Raw genomic sequence first — 17,294 nt, 5'->3', positions numbered from 1 at the left:
TTCTACTGCTCCAAACTTCAGAGTGCGTTTGCTTGTCTTTGACTTGGACCAATGGCAACGAATGCCAAATGTATTTCCTTTCGGAGTGCATCTGTCATTTCCTCAGATAGCTCGCAGACACGCCTACTTTATCCTTGCAGGTGCCATAACAAGGAAACATTGGAGAGAGAGAGAAAAATCTTTAAAGGTTTAGAGTGCATCTGTCATTTCCTCAGATAGCTCGCAGACACGCCTACTTTATCCTTGCAGGTGCCATAACAAGGAAACATTGGAGAGAGAGAGAAAAATCTTTAAAGGTTTAGAGGGGGAAAATACCCACAAACACAATCGCTTTCCAGCAGAATGTGCCTCGGTTCACATTCCTCGCATCGGAGCCCTGTGGCGCCCGGCCTGCAGACACACTGCCCGGACCTGCGGTCACAGTCACCGTGGACAGAGCCACTGGGGCTGCAGTCACACCGCTGGCAAGTGCCACCCAGCGCTCGAGGGTTCCCGTGATAGCCTGAGGAGCACCTGCAGAAAAGTACAGACAGTAGTATCAACACCAGCAAGTTGGTATATTACACCAACTCTTGTTCAAGGATAGCGGTCATTTCTGCCACATAAAATACAAAGAACGTGGGCCCATTTGCCTCATTCTACGTTTTATGTAGATGCTGTTTTGGAATAGTAATCAGGTCCCGTATCAGTCATGCCCATCCAAACTGATAACACCTCCCAAATCCCGTTAGTAAATACGCCCTGTACGCATCAACGGGGCAGAGGCACCTAGCGATTTCCGCATGGTAACCAGCCCCCCGGGTACCTTTCGCAATACTGTCCTTCGTAGCCCAGAATGCAGGCATCACAGCGGAAATCGTGATCACCTTCCAAGACACAAGTGGGACTAAAACTAGAAGAAAAAACGTAGTTTTTTGAATTCTTAGATCCACGGCTTCAAATCTGCCTATGGCACTTATTCATAAGTCTTAGGATACTCCATATTGCTCTGAAAGTTAAGTGATTACACCAGACAGACAACCTTTTTAGGGCTTAAAATCTATTGGGGGCAAAAAGAAGGAAAACAAACATGTGACCAACACTATCGCATGCATCTGTCATATCCAAAAGATATTCCTCGCACACCCAGCCAGTGACAATCATGTGGGCGCAGAGGCCAAGAATTGACAGATTACAACGAATCTGTACGATCACACACATTACAGCAAGTTAGTCACCGAACAAGAAAGCTTTCCAGGTGAAAAGGGTCTTGTTCTGAGGTTGAAGGGCATTACCACCTGGCTTATTAGATGGAAAGGGGACTGGAGAGAGCTGTGCAAGACCCTGAGCAAGCACGGGAAGATGCAGCCTGACAGGTGCCCGGTGACGGTAATTGACTGGAAAGGCAGCAAGGAGGAAAAGCAGGGCAAGGTCTGCACATGGGGGAGGGCGCCATCTGAAAATAAATGAACCCGAAGTAGGGAGCCATGTGATGGGCCATTAGAAGCAAAATGACAGAGCCATTCAAAATTTAATAATCCTCTCAGATCTTCTCAGGGATTTCAGCTTTTGGCTCCTTCCTTTCCACAACCCCTGCCTCCACATTTTCAATTATCCATGCCCCTTGCGCCACCTACAGGCTAAGATGGGTACTTGCAACCCGCTGGAAAAAAACCTCTGGGGTAGCCGGTGTTTTTGACCTGTGGGAGTTTCCGGAATGAGTGACAGGGTTCAGGGTCAGCTCCATTTCAGTTCGGACTTGTTTTTCCTCCTTAAAGACTAAAGGAACAGACTCAATGGAAACAAGATATAAGCAAAGTAAAGCATGTCTGTGAGGGTCTCTCAGATGCAGAGCTCACAGAGATGTTCACACCCTGTCTCTTACTACTGTGCACCTTGGGGGTGGTTAGGACCTTTTTAGATTGAAGAAGTAAAATATTCAAAAGTACGCAAATGTGCAAACTAGAAGGAGCTAGTTTGGATATGGAAAGAGCTATCCATATGTATATGGATACACACGTAGATATGAATTTTTTCCAAAATACCATATTACACATTGTTACATAGGTTTTTTTTTTTAATATTTTGTTAATGTTTATTTGTTTTTGAGAGAGACAGAGAGACAGAGCATGAGCAGGGGAGGGGCGGAGAAAGAGGGAGACACAGAATCAGAAGCAGGCTCCAGGCTCTGAGCTGTCACCACAGAGTCCCATATGGGGCTCAAACTCACAAACCGGGGGATCATGACCTGAGCCGAAGTCAGATACTTAACCGACTGAGCCACCCAGGCGCCCCCAGTTACATAGCTTAATTGCTCGTTTTTCCAACTCAGTGCCTACAGATATACCTTATTCTTTTCTCAGTGTTTGTACACTATTTCACTGTAGGTGTGTGCCACGATATATAAAAATCAGTTCCCTGTGAGTCGATATTTCAGTTTCCCCTGTGATTGCTTGTGAGTATGAGCAATGCCAAAATATATCCATCTTTGCACACATATGCAACTATTTCTACGGCTCTGATTACAGAAGTAGAATTAATGAGTTAAAATTTATATACATTTTAACCCAAAAAGTTTCATAGTAATAACTATATGCAGGGTAGCTTAGGAGGGAGGCCAACAGCACCTCTCATTTGTTACCGTCAAGCCTCAATGATTAAAAAAGAAAACTTCATTTTAGCCTACCAAAAGTTGGTATTCGATCTATACATGTTCAATGCCTTGTCAAACATTCTAAGCGATGGTGAAATGTTATTTATGCATTACAATTTCATATAAACCAAAGAGGCCTCATAGATATTCCAATTTCCACGTAAAACCTCTGGTTCTTTTTTGGGTTCAGATAATTCCAACATGAGCATCACGAGTTCAGGCAGAAGCTAGCCTCAGTCTCATTACTAAGGAGCATTTCTGCATTTCATCATTTCACCAGCATATACAGATTCTAACCGCCCCCCCCCCTTACGTTAAACAGGAATGGAATTCTTCATATCGACATTCATAAAATTAATAACAATTCATCTCCAGGTACGCTGGATACAGAGGTTGGAGGCTATAATTATTCTTCAGAAAATAAAACCTGTGGCACAAAAACAGACACTCGGATCAATGGAACAGAATAGAAAACCCAGAAATGGACCCACAAACATATAGCCAACTAATCTTTGACAAAGCAGGGAAGAATATCCAATGGAATAAAGACAGTTTCTTCAGTAAATGGTTCTGGGGAAACTGGACAGCGACATGCAGAAGAATGAACCTGGACCACTTTCTTACACCATACACAAAAATAAACTCAAAATGGATAAGAGACCTAAATGTAAGACAGGAAGCCATGAAAATCCTCAAGGAGAAAGTAGGCAAAAACCTCTTTGATCTTGGCCGCAGCAACTTCTTACTCAACACGTCTCCAGAGGCAAGGGAAGCAAAAGCAAAAATGAACTATTGGGACCTCATCAAAATAAAAAGCTCTGCACAGTGAAGGAAAAAGAAACAGTCGGCAAAACTAAAAGGCAACCGACAGAATGGGAGAAGATATTTGCAAATGACCTATCAGATAAAGGGTTAGTATCCAAAATCTATAAAGAACTTATCAAACTCAACACCCAAAAAAACAAATAAGCCAGTGAAGAAATGGGCAAAAGACATGAATAGACACTTCCTCAAAGAAGACATCCAGATGGCCAACCGACACATGAAAAAATGCTCCACTTCACTCATCATCAGGGAAATACAAACCAAAACCACAATGAGATACCACCTCACACCTGTCAGAATGGCTAACATTAACAACTCAGGCAACAACAGATGTTGGTGAGGATGTGGAGAAAGAGGATCTCTTTTGCATTGCTGGTGGGAATGCAAGCTGGTGCAGCCATTCTGGAAAACAATATGGAGGTTCCTCAAAAAAACTAAAATTAGAACTACCCTACGACCCAGCAATTGCACTACTAGGTATTTATCCAAGGGATACAGGTGTGCTGTTTCAAAGGGGCACATGCACCCCAATGTTTATAGCAGCACTAGCAACAATAGCCAAAGTATGGAAAGAGCCCAAATGTCCAAATGTCCATCGACGGATGAATGGATAAAGAAGATGTGGTAAAAATACATACATACACACACACACACACACACACACACACACACACGCACAATGGAGTATTACTTGGCAATCAAAAAGAATGAAATCTTGCCATTTGCAACTACGCGGATGGAACCACAGGGTATTATGCTAAGTGAAATTAGTCAGAGAAAGACAAACATCATGTCTTCACTCATATGAGGACTTTAAGACACAGAACAGATGAACATAAGGGAGGAGAAGCAGAAAAATATAAAAACAGGGAGGGGGACAAAACAGAAGAGACTCTTAAATATGGAGAACAAACTGAGGGTTACTGGAGGGGTTGTGGGGGAGGGATGGGCTAAATGGGCAAGGGGCATTAAGGAATCTACTCCTGAAATCATTGTTGCACTAGATGCTAGCTAACTTGGATGTAAGTTAAAAAAAAGTAAACTGAAAAATAAATAAATAAAATAAACAATAAAACCTGAAAGTATTTTCTTCCGTGGGTTCCATTTTAACACCCCGATACCAACACAGATACTTTGCTTTTGGAAAGATTCTCTTCAAAGGCTGTCATAATGAACACTTTCTCTTAAAATCAGCGTTTCTCAACACACAGAGAGTATTAGTTAAAAGCCTGGAAACCAAGGCCAAGAATGGAAGCAGCCCCAGCTTCCGGGCACAGTTGCGCGGGCTCACCTGGCAGGGTGGCTGCGAGGACAGGCGCACACCGAGCAGTCGCTGGCTGAGCCAGTCACCTTCCCGAAGTACCCAGGAGCACACAAGTCACAGTGGTCACCGGTGGTGCTATGGCTGCAGTTCTGGAGCCCCGCGTTTCAAAAGGAGAGGAAAATCATGGGGTAATTGTTAGAAATCATCCTTACCTGGTAACACCTAAGTAAGCCACTGTCAGGTATTATTATTATTATTATTATTATTATTGAGAGGAAGAGCATTTTTCATCATATATTTTTTTAATATTTATTTTTATTTATTTTGAGAGAGACAGACAGACAGTGGGAAAAAGGGGGGCAGAAAGAGAGGGAGAGAGCAGACTCCACGATGTCAGCACAGAGCCCCACCCCACAAACCGTGAGATCTAATCTGAGTTGAAATCAAGAGTCAGATGCTTAATCGACTGAGCCACCCAGGTGCCCCTCTTCATAGGTTTTAAATCCTGGAAATACTGCCAGCTCTGCCCTGTATTCGTCATAATGAATATAGCCTAGGAATTATTAATACATCCTTCTTATAGAAAGTACACACACATACAATATGTATGCACACACATGGCTTCTAGAAGCCACCAACTTTCAGGTCCTTAAAATGTGGATCTAGGGGTACCTGGGTGGCTCAGTCGGTTGAGCGTCCAGCTTCAGCTCAGGTCATGATCTCGCAGTCTGTGAGTTCGAGCCCCGCGTCGGGCTCTGTGCTCACAGCTCACAGCCTGGAGCCTGCTTCCGATTCTGTGTCCCCGCCCCCCCCCCTCTGCCCCCGCCCCCACTCATGCTCTGTCTGTCTCAGAAATAAACATTAAAATTTTTTTTTAAAACATGGATCTAAAATATATACTAACTCAAAAAAAAACATCTGAAGCACACTGGTTTTACACATAGTTGGGGTTCATTGATCACAGGTGAGGGGCTGAAAGAACAGAAGTAAAGAGACGATTTAGGAAACAGGGAAGAAACTGCTGAGCTTTAATTTTTTTTTTTAATGTTTATTTATTTATTTTTGAGACAGAGAGAGACAGAGCATGAACAGGGGAGGGTCAGAGAGAGAGGGAGACACAGAATCTGAAAGAGGCTCTGGGCTCCGAGCTGTCAGCACAGAGCCCAATGCGGGGCTCGAACCCATGGACCGTGAGATCATGACCCGGGCCGAAGTCGGACGCTCAACCGACTGAGCCACCCAGGCGCCCCAAAATTTCTTTAATGTTCATTTATTTCTGAGAGACAGACAGAAACAGAGCATGAGTGAGGGAGGGGCAGAGAGAGAGGGAGACACAGAATCGGAAGCAGGTCACAGGCTCTGAGCTGTCAGCACAAAGCCCAATGCGGGGCTCGAACTCACGAGCTGCAAGATCATGACCTGAGCTGAAGTCAGACGCTTAACCAACTGAGCCACCCAGGTGCCCCGAAACTGCTGAGCTTTAGAGCACCACCAGGAGATTCTCGCAACAAGCAATTCATTTCTAGTTAAGTTTTATGTCACCATTTCAATGACACGACTTATGATCCTGCCATTAAAATAGTTTTTGAAGCTACAAGAGAAAATAATTGTGTGACATCCATTTCCAAGGTGAAATCTGCTTTGGCCGGTTCGATCACTTTCCGCCCAGGCCCTGGGCACTGGCTTCCGTGTGGGGTGTAGGGACAGAAAGACAAGATTCGGAACACTGGCAAACAGAAGCAGACTTTCTTCTTGGCAGCCAGAGAGGATATACAAAGACACCTTTTTAGACCTTTGAAACGCTATTTTTGAAATCCTTTTGGTTAAAAAATATGCCAGTATTTTCTGTTTTAAAATTACATTCCTATTTCACCTGGTGAAAGTAGATTTTACTGGGATCTCCCAGGCCCCTAAAAGCACGATCTCTTTAGGAGTAAAATTTGCAACCTCGCTCTTAAAAAGAACATGTGTTAAGTACTTGTTTTAATGATACACAATATAAATCTGATGAACAATAAATAGATGATGAACAAGTATGGATCCGATTTTCTGGTTTTCATTGTGACACCAACTCCAGCATTTAAAAACTCCCCAAATCCACAACGGATCGTGAGCTTCCTGGTTTCCAAGATCCTAGAGAACTGAAGACAAGCTGCCCCCGAGAGTGGCTGGGAAGTGAGAACCTGTTCATGTCAACCGATCTGGAGGATGAGTCACGTGCTTTGGAAGCTGCACAGACAAGGCTGGTCAGTTTTTCAAGGGCAAAAGCATTAAGGGTTATCTCCTGGAAGGGAGTCCCCAAGGAAAGGAATTCCCAGGAGAGCTTGGTGTTCCTCAGTCTCCCCACCCCTTTCCAGGTCACATGTCTGACCAATCATTTTTAGGATACTATCGAAGTCCCAGTGACATGAAGAGGGGGGACACTATATGCTGAGTGACTAAATCAGATCCAAAATGGTCTGGATGCCCACCTACGTAATAATCCACAGGAAGTGCTTAAAAGAGATTTTGCCAACTAGAAGTGCACTGTTGCACTAAACCACAAAAGAGACCTCACAAGATGAAGACTGAAGAGGAAAGATAAGGCCCCAAGTTCAAAGAGCAAGGACTCGGTGTTAAACATGTGGACGGAGTGTAAACATCTTAAATCAGCTCAGCAGAGGCAGCAGTGACCAGACTGGCAAAACCCACGGGCTGCCTTCATGGGACACCTAAAGTCAGAGAGAGAGATGCCCCACCCATACCTGGAGAAAAGGTGCTGGGCTGTGGGCATGATACTTGAACCTCAGGATGGGGAATGGATTCAACCATTCCATAGAAACATCAGGCATATAAACTAAGGATATTTGACCAGGAGGACTGGAGATTCAGGGCCATTGATATGTGAAAGAGGAAGTTAATGTTTTACAAGTTATTTCTTAAAACATTGCCATCTTGGGGCGCCTGGGTGGCGCAGTCGGTTAAGCGTCCGACTTCAGCCAGGTCACGATCTCACGGTCCGTGAGTTCGAGCCCCGCGTCAGGCTCTGGGCTGATGGCTCGGAGCCTGGAGCCTGTTTCCGATTCTGTGTCTCCCTCTCTCTCTGTCCCTCCCCCGTTCATGCTCTGTCTCTCTCTGTCCCAAAAATAAATAAATGTTGAAAAAAAAAATTAAAAAAAAAAAAAAACATTGCCATCTTTCATGAACAAATTTGAACTACTGGTTTGTCTCAATGGCTCCAAAGATTAAAAGTGCACCAATGGGTAGACAAGCCAGGGCACTAAATTCCAGGAATGATCAGGGCTGCCCAAAGATGAGCTGAGCTCCCCATTGCTGGAGGTGGGTAAACATACGTTAAATAACTGCTTGGTGTGAATAGTGTAGTTCAGACCTAAGTCATCTTGGAGCATACGTATCCACTGTTGTGGACTGCAAAATTTAACGAACAAATCCAGGTGTGAGCTCTTATGGGTTCCAGGTAACATCTGGCAAACGTTTCCTCCCAGAGCGGGGAACTGTCCAAAAGCTATCTGTCTTTGTTGATACTGGTGACACTCTTCACCACAATCTTTCCTGGATTGGGTTAAGCAGGTTGTATTCTTCCTTGGGTACAAATCAACCGGTCATTTGCTCAACTTTATTCTGGTGAATTTGGGCCAGGAAAGGCAAGGTAATAATTTAATGCCCTAAGAGTGCCTAATCTTGTTAAAATAGTTAGCTGTACCAAGGAAAGATACAGCATGAAAGAACTGATCAACTTTAAAACAAAACCTTTTTTTAATGTTTACTTATCTTTGAGAGAGAGACAGAGGACGTGGGGGAGGGGCAGAGAGAGAGAGGGAGACACGGACTCCGAAGCAGGCTCCGGGCTCCGAGCTGTCAGCACAGAGCCCCACGTGGGGCTCGAACTCACGAACCACGTGTCCATGAGACCTTTGTCCCCATGACTGGCCAAGGGACCTTCCCCGCTAATCGCGTCTCGATTTAAGTTGCCTGAAATCAATCCTCCTTAAATCCTTAAATGAGATTTTCTCATTTTCTCGATTAGGACCTTACTTTTTGCCTGGAGCATGAGCTGATTAAAGTGAATAAATTTTTTTTAATAGTGTTGCAGCTATTTGCATCTTCATTAAGTCCATTTTACCTGGTAGAACTGGAACAATTCTTTAATTCCACATATATAATGAAGTCAGCAAAGGTTAATAGATACCTTTTTAATTGAGGAAAACCCTGCTGCGCCTCAGCATCGAAATTCACCTGCACACTGCGACGGTTCAGCAGCGTCCCTAGTGCAAATGACCTTTACAGGCCACGTACGAAAAAATGCTTCCAAACAGAAGAAGACAGGTCTAGAGTGGCTGCAGGTCGGCTGGGAGCCCCCTGTCCTAATTTCCCTGTCCTGTTCCTTGTGATTAAGCCACACCTGGGACCTTTACGGCTTCAGGTATGTCTTTCTTGGTGGGCAGCTCATTTCCTGTCAATGAGTTATTTTACTTGAGGTAAGTTAGTCTTGGCGCAATTTATACGAGTAACCCATGTTTCTCCAAGAATTATTATTTTAAAAATGAGATTTCCAGAGCGGGGAAAGAATATCAGGTTATTCTACGCTATCAATAAGGCCTTGTCAGCTTAAGCGAAATCACAGACACAAGAGTTTGTCCTCAGCAAGGCCTCAAGACTTCCATCTGGCCCACGTGTTCCTTTTCTGTGACCAGAATTCTCCTTAGGTTTCCGGGACCGATCTTGGTCTAGGCTGTTAAAAAGAGAACCATGGGCCCAAAATGGCACCACTTAGGCCAAGACGCCAAACTGGACCTAATACCTAGCCTGACTACAGTTTCAGTCTCCCCCAGAAATGTATTTGACCAGTCAGTCGGGAATTTTCTCATCAGCACCAGTGAGGTACCCTGTCATGTAGGCCCTTCTCTATCCCCAAAAAAGGAAGAGGAGGTGACCCACCTCATCAGACTCCCTGCCCTCCCCCCAGTGGAAAGTGACCTTGCCTCTGGAGCAATCCTTTCTTTTTGATAATAACTTCCTTGCCCCACCCTCCCTCCTAAAAAATTTCTATTTTGTATATCTCCTTGGAGCTCCCCTCTACTCAACAGATGGGATTGCCCCCCCACCCCAATTCACAAATCCCTCAGTAAAGCCAGGTATATCCTCAACTTCTGAATTTTGAATTTTGTGGTTTTTTTGTTTGTTTGTTTGTTTGTTTTATTTTTTTTTTATTTTTGGGACAGAGAGAGACAGAGCATGAACGGGGGAGGGGCAGAGAGAGAGGGAGACACAGAATCGGAAACAGGCTCCAGGCTCCGAGCCATCAGCCCAGAGCCTGACGCGGGGCTCGAACTCACGGACCGCGAGATCGTGACCTGGCTGAAGTCGGACGCTTAACCGACTGCGCCACCCAGGCGCCCCATTGAATTTTGTGTTTTAAAAACAAGGGAAAGGTATCTCAGAACCGAACGCATACGAAGACATCCAAGAAATTAAGTATTATTAATTTTTTTTTAAAGTGATCTTTGAGAGAGAGAGAGAGAGAGAGACAGAGCACGAGCAGGGGAGGGGCAGAGAGAGAGAGGGAGACACAGAATCCGAAACAGGCTCCAGGCTCCGAGCGGTCAGCACAGAGCCCGACGCGGGGCTGGAACCCACAGACCATGAGATCAGGACCTGGGCTGAAGTCAGATGCTTAACCGACTGAGCCACCCAGGCGCCCCGAAAATAAGTTTTTTTAAAAAAAAATTGCGAGGAGAGAAATAAATTTGCGATGCTGGCATTAACTTATTTTAAAACCTCCAGGTGACCCTCCCGGTTCTGGGACACAAAGGTCTCGTCTACTCTCACCATAACCACCACTACTGCAAGTACATGTAACTAATTCCCCAGTTGGTACCGACACACGAATTCACAGAACTAAAACTTACACAAGACTTCGCACTGACAGCATCAGACCTCTTAGCCTTTTGGAAGGAAATTTATGTGTAGTTTACACTAAATATAAGCTCCCTCTAAACCAAGATCTTTATAGGACTCTGGACCAGAAATCCAAAGACTCGGTGCCTCCTCTAATCACCCACACAAACACACGTACCAGGCACTTCCCAGTTTCGGGGTCACAGGCATCGCTGTGGTTGTTGCAATTGCAGGGCACACAAGGAGCGAGCAGAGGGCGGGGTCCTCGGCCACCACCTTGCGGCAGCTCCCCTCTGTGGTAACCAGGTGCGCAGTCCTGAGCGGATGCAAAAGGAAATGGACATGATTACACAATGGGCGAAGGACTTCTAGCCAGTCTGACACCAATTCCACTTCTGAGCCGCAGCTCTGATCAGTACATTCTGTGGCCAGTTCTTTGTGTGGGTTTGTTTTCCCCCCACGCCAAGCAACGTCTGGACACCAGCTGGGTGTCTGACAATTTAATTCTCACACTGCCTACCTGGAGATAGCATCAGATCTCACAGGTTAAGGGCTCAGTTCTGGAAGCCTGCCCCTCCCCCCCACTACAGATGCCAATCACAAATCCAGGCTGTCACCCGTGTTTCTGACAACCAGCTATAGATTGGAGGCTCCAACAACTCCCTCCTGGAGTTTAATTAATTTGCCAGAGTGGAGCTCAGAACTAGATCACTGGTTTATTATAAAAGAATGTAACTCAGAAATAACCAGATGCGAGAAATGCAGAGGGCATGATACGGGGAAGGGGCTTGGAGCTGCCATGCCCTCTCCTGGCTCACCAAGCGTTGACAAACTAGGAAGCTCTCTGAACTCTATCCTGTTTTTTTTTATGTTTATTTATTTTTGAGAGAGAGAGTGAGCAAAAGACAGAGTATGAGCTGGGGAGAGGCAGAGAGAGATGGAGAGAGAATCCGCAGAAGCTCCAGGCTCTGGGCTGTCAGCACAGAGCCCGACGTGAGGCTCAAATCCACGAACCATGAGATCATGACCTGAGCCAAAGTCAGACGCTTAACGGACTGAGCCACCCAGCGCCCCTATCCTTCTGGGTTTTTACGGAGTCTTCCTTAACATAGGCACGATTGAGAAAATCACTGGCCCCTGGAAACTGATTCAACCTCTAGTCCCTCCCCTCTCCCCTGAGGTCTGGGGGTAAGACTGTAAGTCCTCCAACCACATGGCGGGTTCTTCTGGTGACCAGCCTCCATCCTTACATGATCTAGGAGCTTTCCAAAAGTCACCTCATTAACATAACAAAAGACACATTTACAGATCTCATCACTTAGGAAATTCCAGGCATTTAAGAACTCTGTGCTAGGAATAGGGGATAAAGACCAAATACATCTTTCTTCTGATAAATGACAGTATCACAACTTGACTAAACATTTCTCCAAAGATGATACAATGGCTAATAAGCACCTGGAAAGACGCTCAACCTCACCCATCGTTAGGGAACTGCAAATCAAAACCACAATGAGATACTACCTCACACCCACCAGGAGAACTACCATCAAAAAACCAGAAAATAATCAGAGTTGTCAAGGATGCGGAAAAAGTGGAACGCTTGTGCACTGTGAGCGGGAATATAAAATGCCGCAGTGCTGTGGAAAACAGTAGGGCAGCTCCTCAAAAAAGTTAAAAACAGAATTACCACATGACCAAGCAATTCTACTTTTGGGTATAAACCCCAAAGGACTGAAATCAGGGTCTTGGAGAGATACACGTGGCCATATTCATGGCAGCATTATTCACAACAGGCAAAACGGTCAACGCAGTATCCATTAGGCTAGCCAGTCATAAATGAGAAATACTGCAGGATTCCATTTAAATGAAGGACCTAGCATGGTCAAATTCGGAGACAGAAAGGTGATTGCCGGGCTGTGGGCAGGGAGACTGGGGAGTTCCCGTGTAATGGGTACAGAGTTTTAGGTTTGCAAGTTGAAGAATCCTGGAGGTTGGTTGTACAGCGTGAATGCCCTTAACACTACTGAACAATACCCTTAAAAATGTTTAAGACAGTAAAATTTGTGTATGCGTATTTAACCATAATTTTTTTAAAGAGAAAAAGTATACAATCCATACAAATTCTGATCACTTGGAGTTGCTGTAACAAGCAAGATCTCCGCTCAGAACCAGGTAGTGGGTTTTAAGCACCGTCTCCCTAACTGACAGAAGGACCCAGCCGTGTGCCCGACGACAGAAGGACCCAGGCGTGTACCTGACAGGAGAACCCAGCCGTGCCAGGAGGACAGAGACACTTCTCTAAACGGGATGCCGCCTTCTGTCCCGGCCGCAACTTTTCCGCCTTTTTGCCAACCTCCATGGAAATATTTGAGATTCTGTGAAACCACGAAGTGTGAGAGGGGACATTAATATTTAAAAAGACGCTTTCTAGAGACCTAGCACATTACCTAATGAATTTGCTCATGTATTAAATCAGAGCTTTCCTGCCGGTTTGGGAGTAGCTCCTACACGATTATAAAGGGAATGTATAAAAGCCCATCATTACTGTCATTACACGGTGAAGGTCCCCAGCCAACATTTTAGACCTTACAAACAAGGTTCCAGAAAGCACACCCAGAACTGGAAGGAATAGTTTGGCCATAACTGAGCAGCTTTCTTTATGGGATAAGCACTAACTGAGCAGGTGACAGCATTCTTGATGTTATTACAAAGAAACGTCATCTCAGTTCAAGGGCAGAACAGAAGATGACAGAACTGTTTTGTTTTCTTTATATTTCATCCTCAGCTAAGATTTCACCATTAGGTACTCACATTTTATATCCACATTAATTGGAGGATGGATAATCTAGGTCATTTCCCACACATTTCAGAATATTAATGTTTAACAAAGTTTTGGTGAGGCACACAAATATATCTAGACTAATAAATATAGGAAGTAATAAGGGTGAATCAAATCTCTTCAGTTTGGTTTCAAATTAAGACTATCTGTTTTTCATTCTAGAAGATTCCAAGTACCTGCTTTGCTGTAATCCCTGACCATAAGATGCTTTGATGAGGATGTACTCAATGTTGCTAAGAACAGACATAAAATCGGAGCGTGTGACAGGTTTTTCAGAAACAGAGTTAAAGTATCTCCAAAAATTCTGTGGGGGAGAAACACAATTCAATTACATTCAGGTTACAAATCCTCAGGGGCTTGTGAACTTAGTAACCCTCTGGTCAATTTCTGCAGAAGTGAGCCCCGTCCCGCGCAGGAGAGTGAACACAACGGAGGCGGCTCTGCGGTCACCTCCCAGGTGGCAGTGACGCCAGCCTCGTTTGTCAGCAGACAGGGGTCACCTACGGCAGGTCAACAGTGAACCGTCCACAGACCTCCACCAGGCAAGTGGACACGCACCTGCCAGGTCCAAGCAAGTCCAGAGACTTCGCGCCATTACATCCACTCAGATGGAGACATGGGTATCGCGATGGAGGACTTAGGGTGCAATCTGCACCAAGGTAACACAAACCTAGTATACAGTTCTTGAGAACATGAAACTTGGGACTGTTTTCACAAATCTTACCAAACCCGCTGGGATTTTAATCTCCAGGTCTTCTTGCTCTCGTATTGGCAGCGTGTCATTCCACTGCCCCCAGAGCTAAATTCACACCCTTAAGGGACATATGCGAAAAGGGGACACCGTCACCTCTTTCATTCCCACTTCTTGGTCTTGTCGCACGCCATTCTCCGGTGCCGGCACATCCACGTAGATGACTTGCTTTCTGGTCCGGCCTCCTTTGATGAGCACCTGGGGTTCAAGGTTGAAGGTGCCCATGCCATTGGAAGAATAGAAGGCCACGCTGTACCTCAGTCTGCCACCGTAGGCCAGGAGCTGTGGGACAGGAAATGGCTTACACCTCTTATGTGCGCTGGTTTAAAGCTTTCTCCACAAGCCTGCTGCCACTTGAAAGAAATCGCGCATCACATGGGTGGGATAGGTTGTCTGGAATTTCCTTCCTTTTAATTCTACTTAATTATGGATTATTATGTTGACTCAGGCTATAGTCTTTTTGTTGTTGTTGTTTTGTTTCTTAAGTTTACTTATTTTGAGAGAGAGCAAGCACAAGCAGGGGAGGAACAGAGAGAGAGGGAGAGAGGGAGAATCTCCCAAGCAGGCCCCGCACTGTCGATGCGGAGCCCGACTCGGGGCTCGAACCCACAAACTGTGACATCACGACCTGAACCAGAATCAATAGTAGGACGCTTAACCGACTGGGTTGCCCAGGTGCCCTAGTTTTTTTGGTTTTGTTTTTTGTTTTTTTAAAGTTAGAGATGTTTTATAGGTTCCTTGTTTTGTTTGTTTTAACTGAGGCATGTTTGGAATGTAAAAAGCTGTACACAATTAAGTTGTACAACTCCACGAGTCTGGGGATGAGTATACACCTGTGAAGCCACCACCATCATCAAGGCCACCACAGACAGGTCCATCACCTTCCAGAATTTCCTCTTGCTGGCACCCATGGAGGGCAGCACCAAAGTAACAAATCTGTGTGGTAATGATCCTGATTATTTTCAAACTCCTTTGAATTAAAAATAACCTACAGCTATAGGAACACTGGATACATATTTGCCAATTTTAAAGATCTGGGTGAATTCACTCACACACTCAAATTGATTTAAACAAAAATGCAAGTGAGGCCTTCAATACTCTGTTATAGTAGGTTTTTACACCCCATCCCCCTTCCCAACCAACGACTGGCAATTTCTTAAGAGGAAACACAGCATCTAGGTTTGCACTGAGCTTACATTAAGAACAATGAAAAATATTTGTGAAATCAGAGACAGAGAGAGAGAGAGAGAGAGAGAGAGAGAGAGAGGGAAACACAGAATCCAAAGCAGGCTCCAGGCTGAGCTGTCAGCGCAGAGCCCGACGCGGGGCTCGAACCCACGAACCGCGAGATCGTGACCTGAGCTGAACTCAGATGCTTAACCGACTGAGCTGCCGAGGCGCCCCATGGGGGGATTTTGCTAAGTGTTAAACTTCTCCAACCCCACTTAGAAGAGTGAACTAATAACCCCCTCGGTTACTAGTAGGCTAACACAGTCCATTGTGATTTCGGACGAGACCCGAGTCTCCCAGGAAATGAGAACCAGTTCTAGGCTGGGCGTGGGCCTCACCTGGTCTCCCTGGAACCGCTCTGGCAGTCTCCAGTAAAACGGCTCCGTGTGAATATGCTGCCTGACAGTCACGGCGTCCAGGAGGACATCAGGAGCCTGGTAATACACCCCCTGGGTTGTGCCCCTGAGGTTGCTCTGAGAAACCACACGCAGGAGCGGCTGACCCGAGCCCAGCGTTATCTAGTCATGGAAGGAAAGAAAAAGACACCTTAGGACACGAATTCACACCTCCCCTTTGATTTGTCAGATTCTACTATCATTTCACAGACGAGATAGCTTCATTATTAAAACAGGAGTAACACAGATGTTTCCTTCAAACTCAAACCTCTGGGTTAAGGTGAAAACTGCACGTGTTTTACACTATTGCGTTTTGGGCCAAGCTACTGCTACGCTGGGGCAGGATTCAATCCTACGAAGGAGGCTGTGGTGCGTTGCAGTCTTCTCGCCAAGTAAAGCTTTTGACAGATTAGCTAAGGAGCGACACGGGGTGCCTTCCTGTCCCCGCTTCATTTCTTTCCTCGGACGGCAGAAAACAGAGCTCCGATTCACAGCGAACCCAGGTCAGCTTCCTGGAATTTCTGATGCCATCAGAGCAAAGTTTAAAGTGCTTGACTGTCTCCCCCACCATCACCCAACTTCCACGGTGGGGAGGGTGCTGAAAACAGCACGCTTTACCGCGCGCACCACTCACCGGGGTCCTCACATAACCCTCGAGCTCTGAGCAGACTTGTGACAGCCCGAAGCAGAAGCAGGGGGTGCACCCCAGAGGGTCGTCGGCGCGGAGAGCATAGGTGCCGGCTCGACACTCGCTGCACTGCAGGCCAAACACATTTTCCTAAAGGAGAAAAAGCAACAGACTCGTCTGTTGTTACCTAAAAAGAAGAGGTGTGATTTCGGAACAGAAATGAGAGCAGACAGCAAACTAATTCGGGAGCAGCACACGTCTCGGAAATAGCCGTTTCCTTGCGCAAAGCAAGCTCCCTGACCTCAAGGAACGCCCGCCCTCTGACGCCATCAGTGATTCCCAAATGCAGCTAACCATCAGCATCACCTTGGAGGCCTTGGCAATATATAGATTGCCTGATGAGCCTTTCCTGGAGCAGCCAGGGAGGCCTCCCCGAGGCCCCAGGTGACTCTGATGGCCCGTCAGGTGGAGAACACAGACCAGGTGATCACTGAGGCAGGCCCTTCCCGTCCTGTTCGGGTGAAAGTTGCCATCACCTGTGTGGTAAGCCAAAGGCACATTCACTGGTGTTTCCATCGTATCTGCATGGGCGCTCCCTTCCTCACCCCTAGTCACTGGTCAGCCCACTACCCTCTCTCTCACCAGCCCCTGAAAAGGATCAGAGGAGGTAGCCAGTCACCTCCTAATCACAAGCACAATGGGGAACCCAGTGGAAACACACAGAGTTAAACATGATGTTGAAATCTTACCTGCTGGAAAAACAACAAGCACAAATTGCCTTCAGTCTGGCCAGCGCATACCAAAGAATAATTACCAGCTATAAAATCACATC

General features: G+C 45.8%; 1 protein-coding gene across 1 annotated transcript in view; it reads right to left on the bottom strand.

Annotated features, from left to right (window-relative positions):
- The window catches only part of LAMA1 (laminin subunit alpha 1), a 167,741-nt gene that overhangs the window by 53,030 nt on the left and 97,417 nt on the right, over window positions 1-17,294 (bottom strand). Inside the window, exons 24-32 of the mRNA XM_042962825.1 lie at window positions 16,469-16,612; window positions 15,778-15,957; window positions 14,306-14,491; window positions 13,635-13,762; window positions 12,874-12,994; window positions 10,798-10,935; window positions 4,749-4,870; window positions 806-892; window positions 320-513 (exon numbers count right to left, since the gene is read on the bottom strand). Coding sequence (XP_042818759.1) covers window positions 320-513; window positions 806-892; window positions 4,749-4,870; window positions 10,798-10,935; window positions 12,874-12,994; window positions 13,635-13,762; window positions 14,306-14,491; window positions 15,778-15,957; window positions 16,469-16,612 — 1,300 coding nt within the window. The remainder of the gene's footprint in view (window positions 1-319; window positions 514-805; window positions 893-4,748; window positions 4,871-10,797; window positions 10,936-12,873; window positions 12,995-13,634; window positions 13,763-14,305; window positions 14,492-15,777; window positions 15,958-16,468; window positions 16,613-17,294) is intronic.

Source organism: Panthera tigris, chromosome D3 (genome assembly GCF_018350195.1).
Source record: "Panthera tigris isolate Pti1 chromosome D3, P.tigris_Pti1_mat1.1, whole genome shotgun sequence".
In the NCBI taxonomy this organism is placed as follows: Eukaryota; Metazoa; Chordata; class Mammalia; order Carnivora; family Felidae; genus Panthera; species Panthera tigris.
Note: the sequence above shows the minus strand (reverse complement) of the source record. Positions and strands in the feature narration are given on the sequence as shown.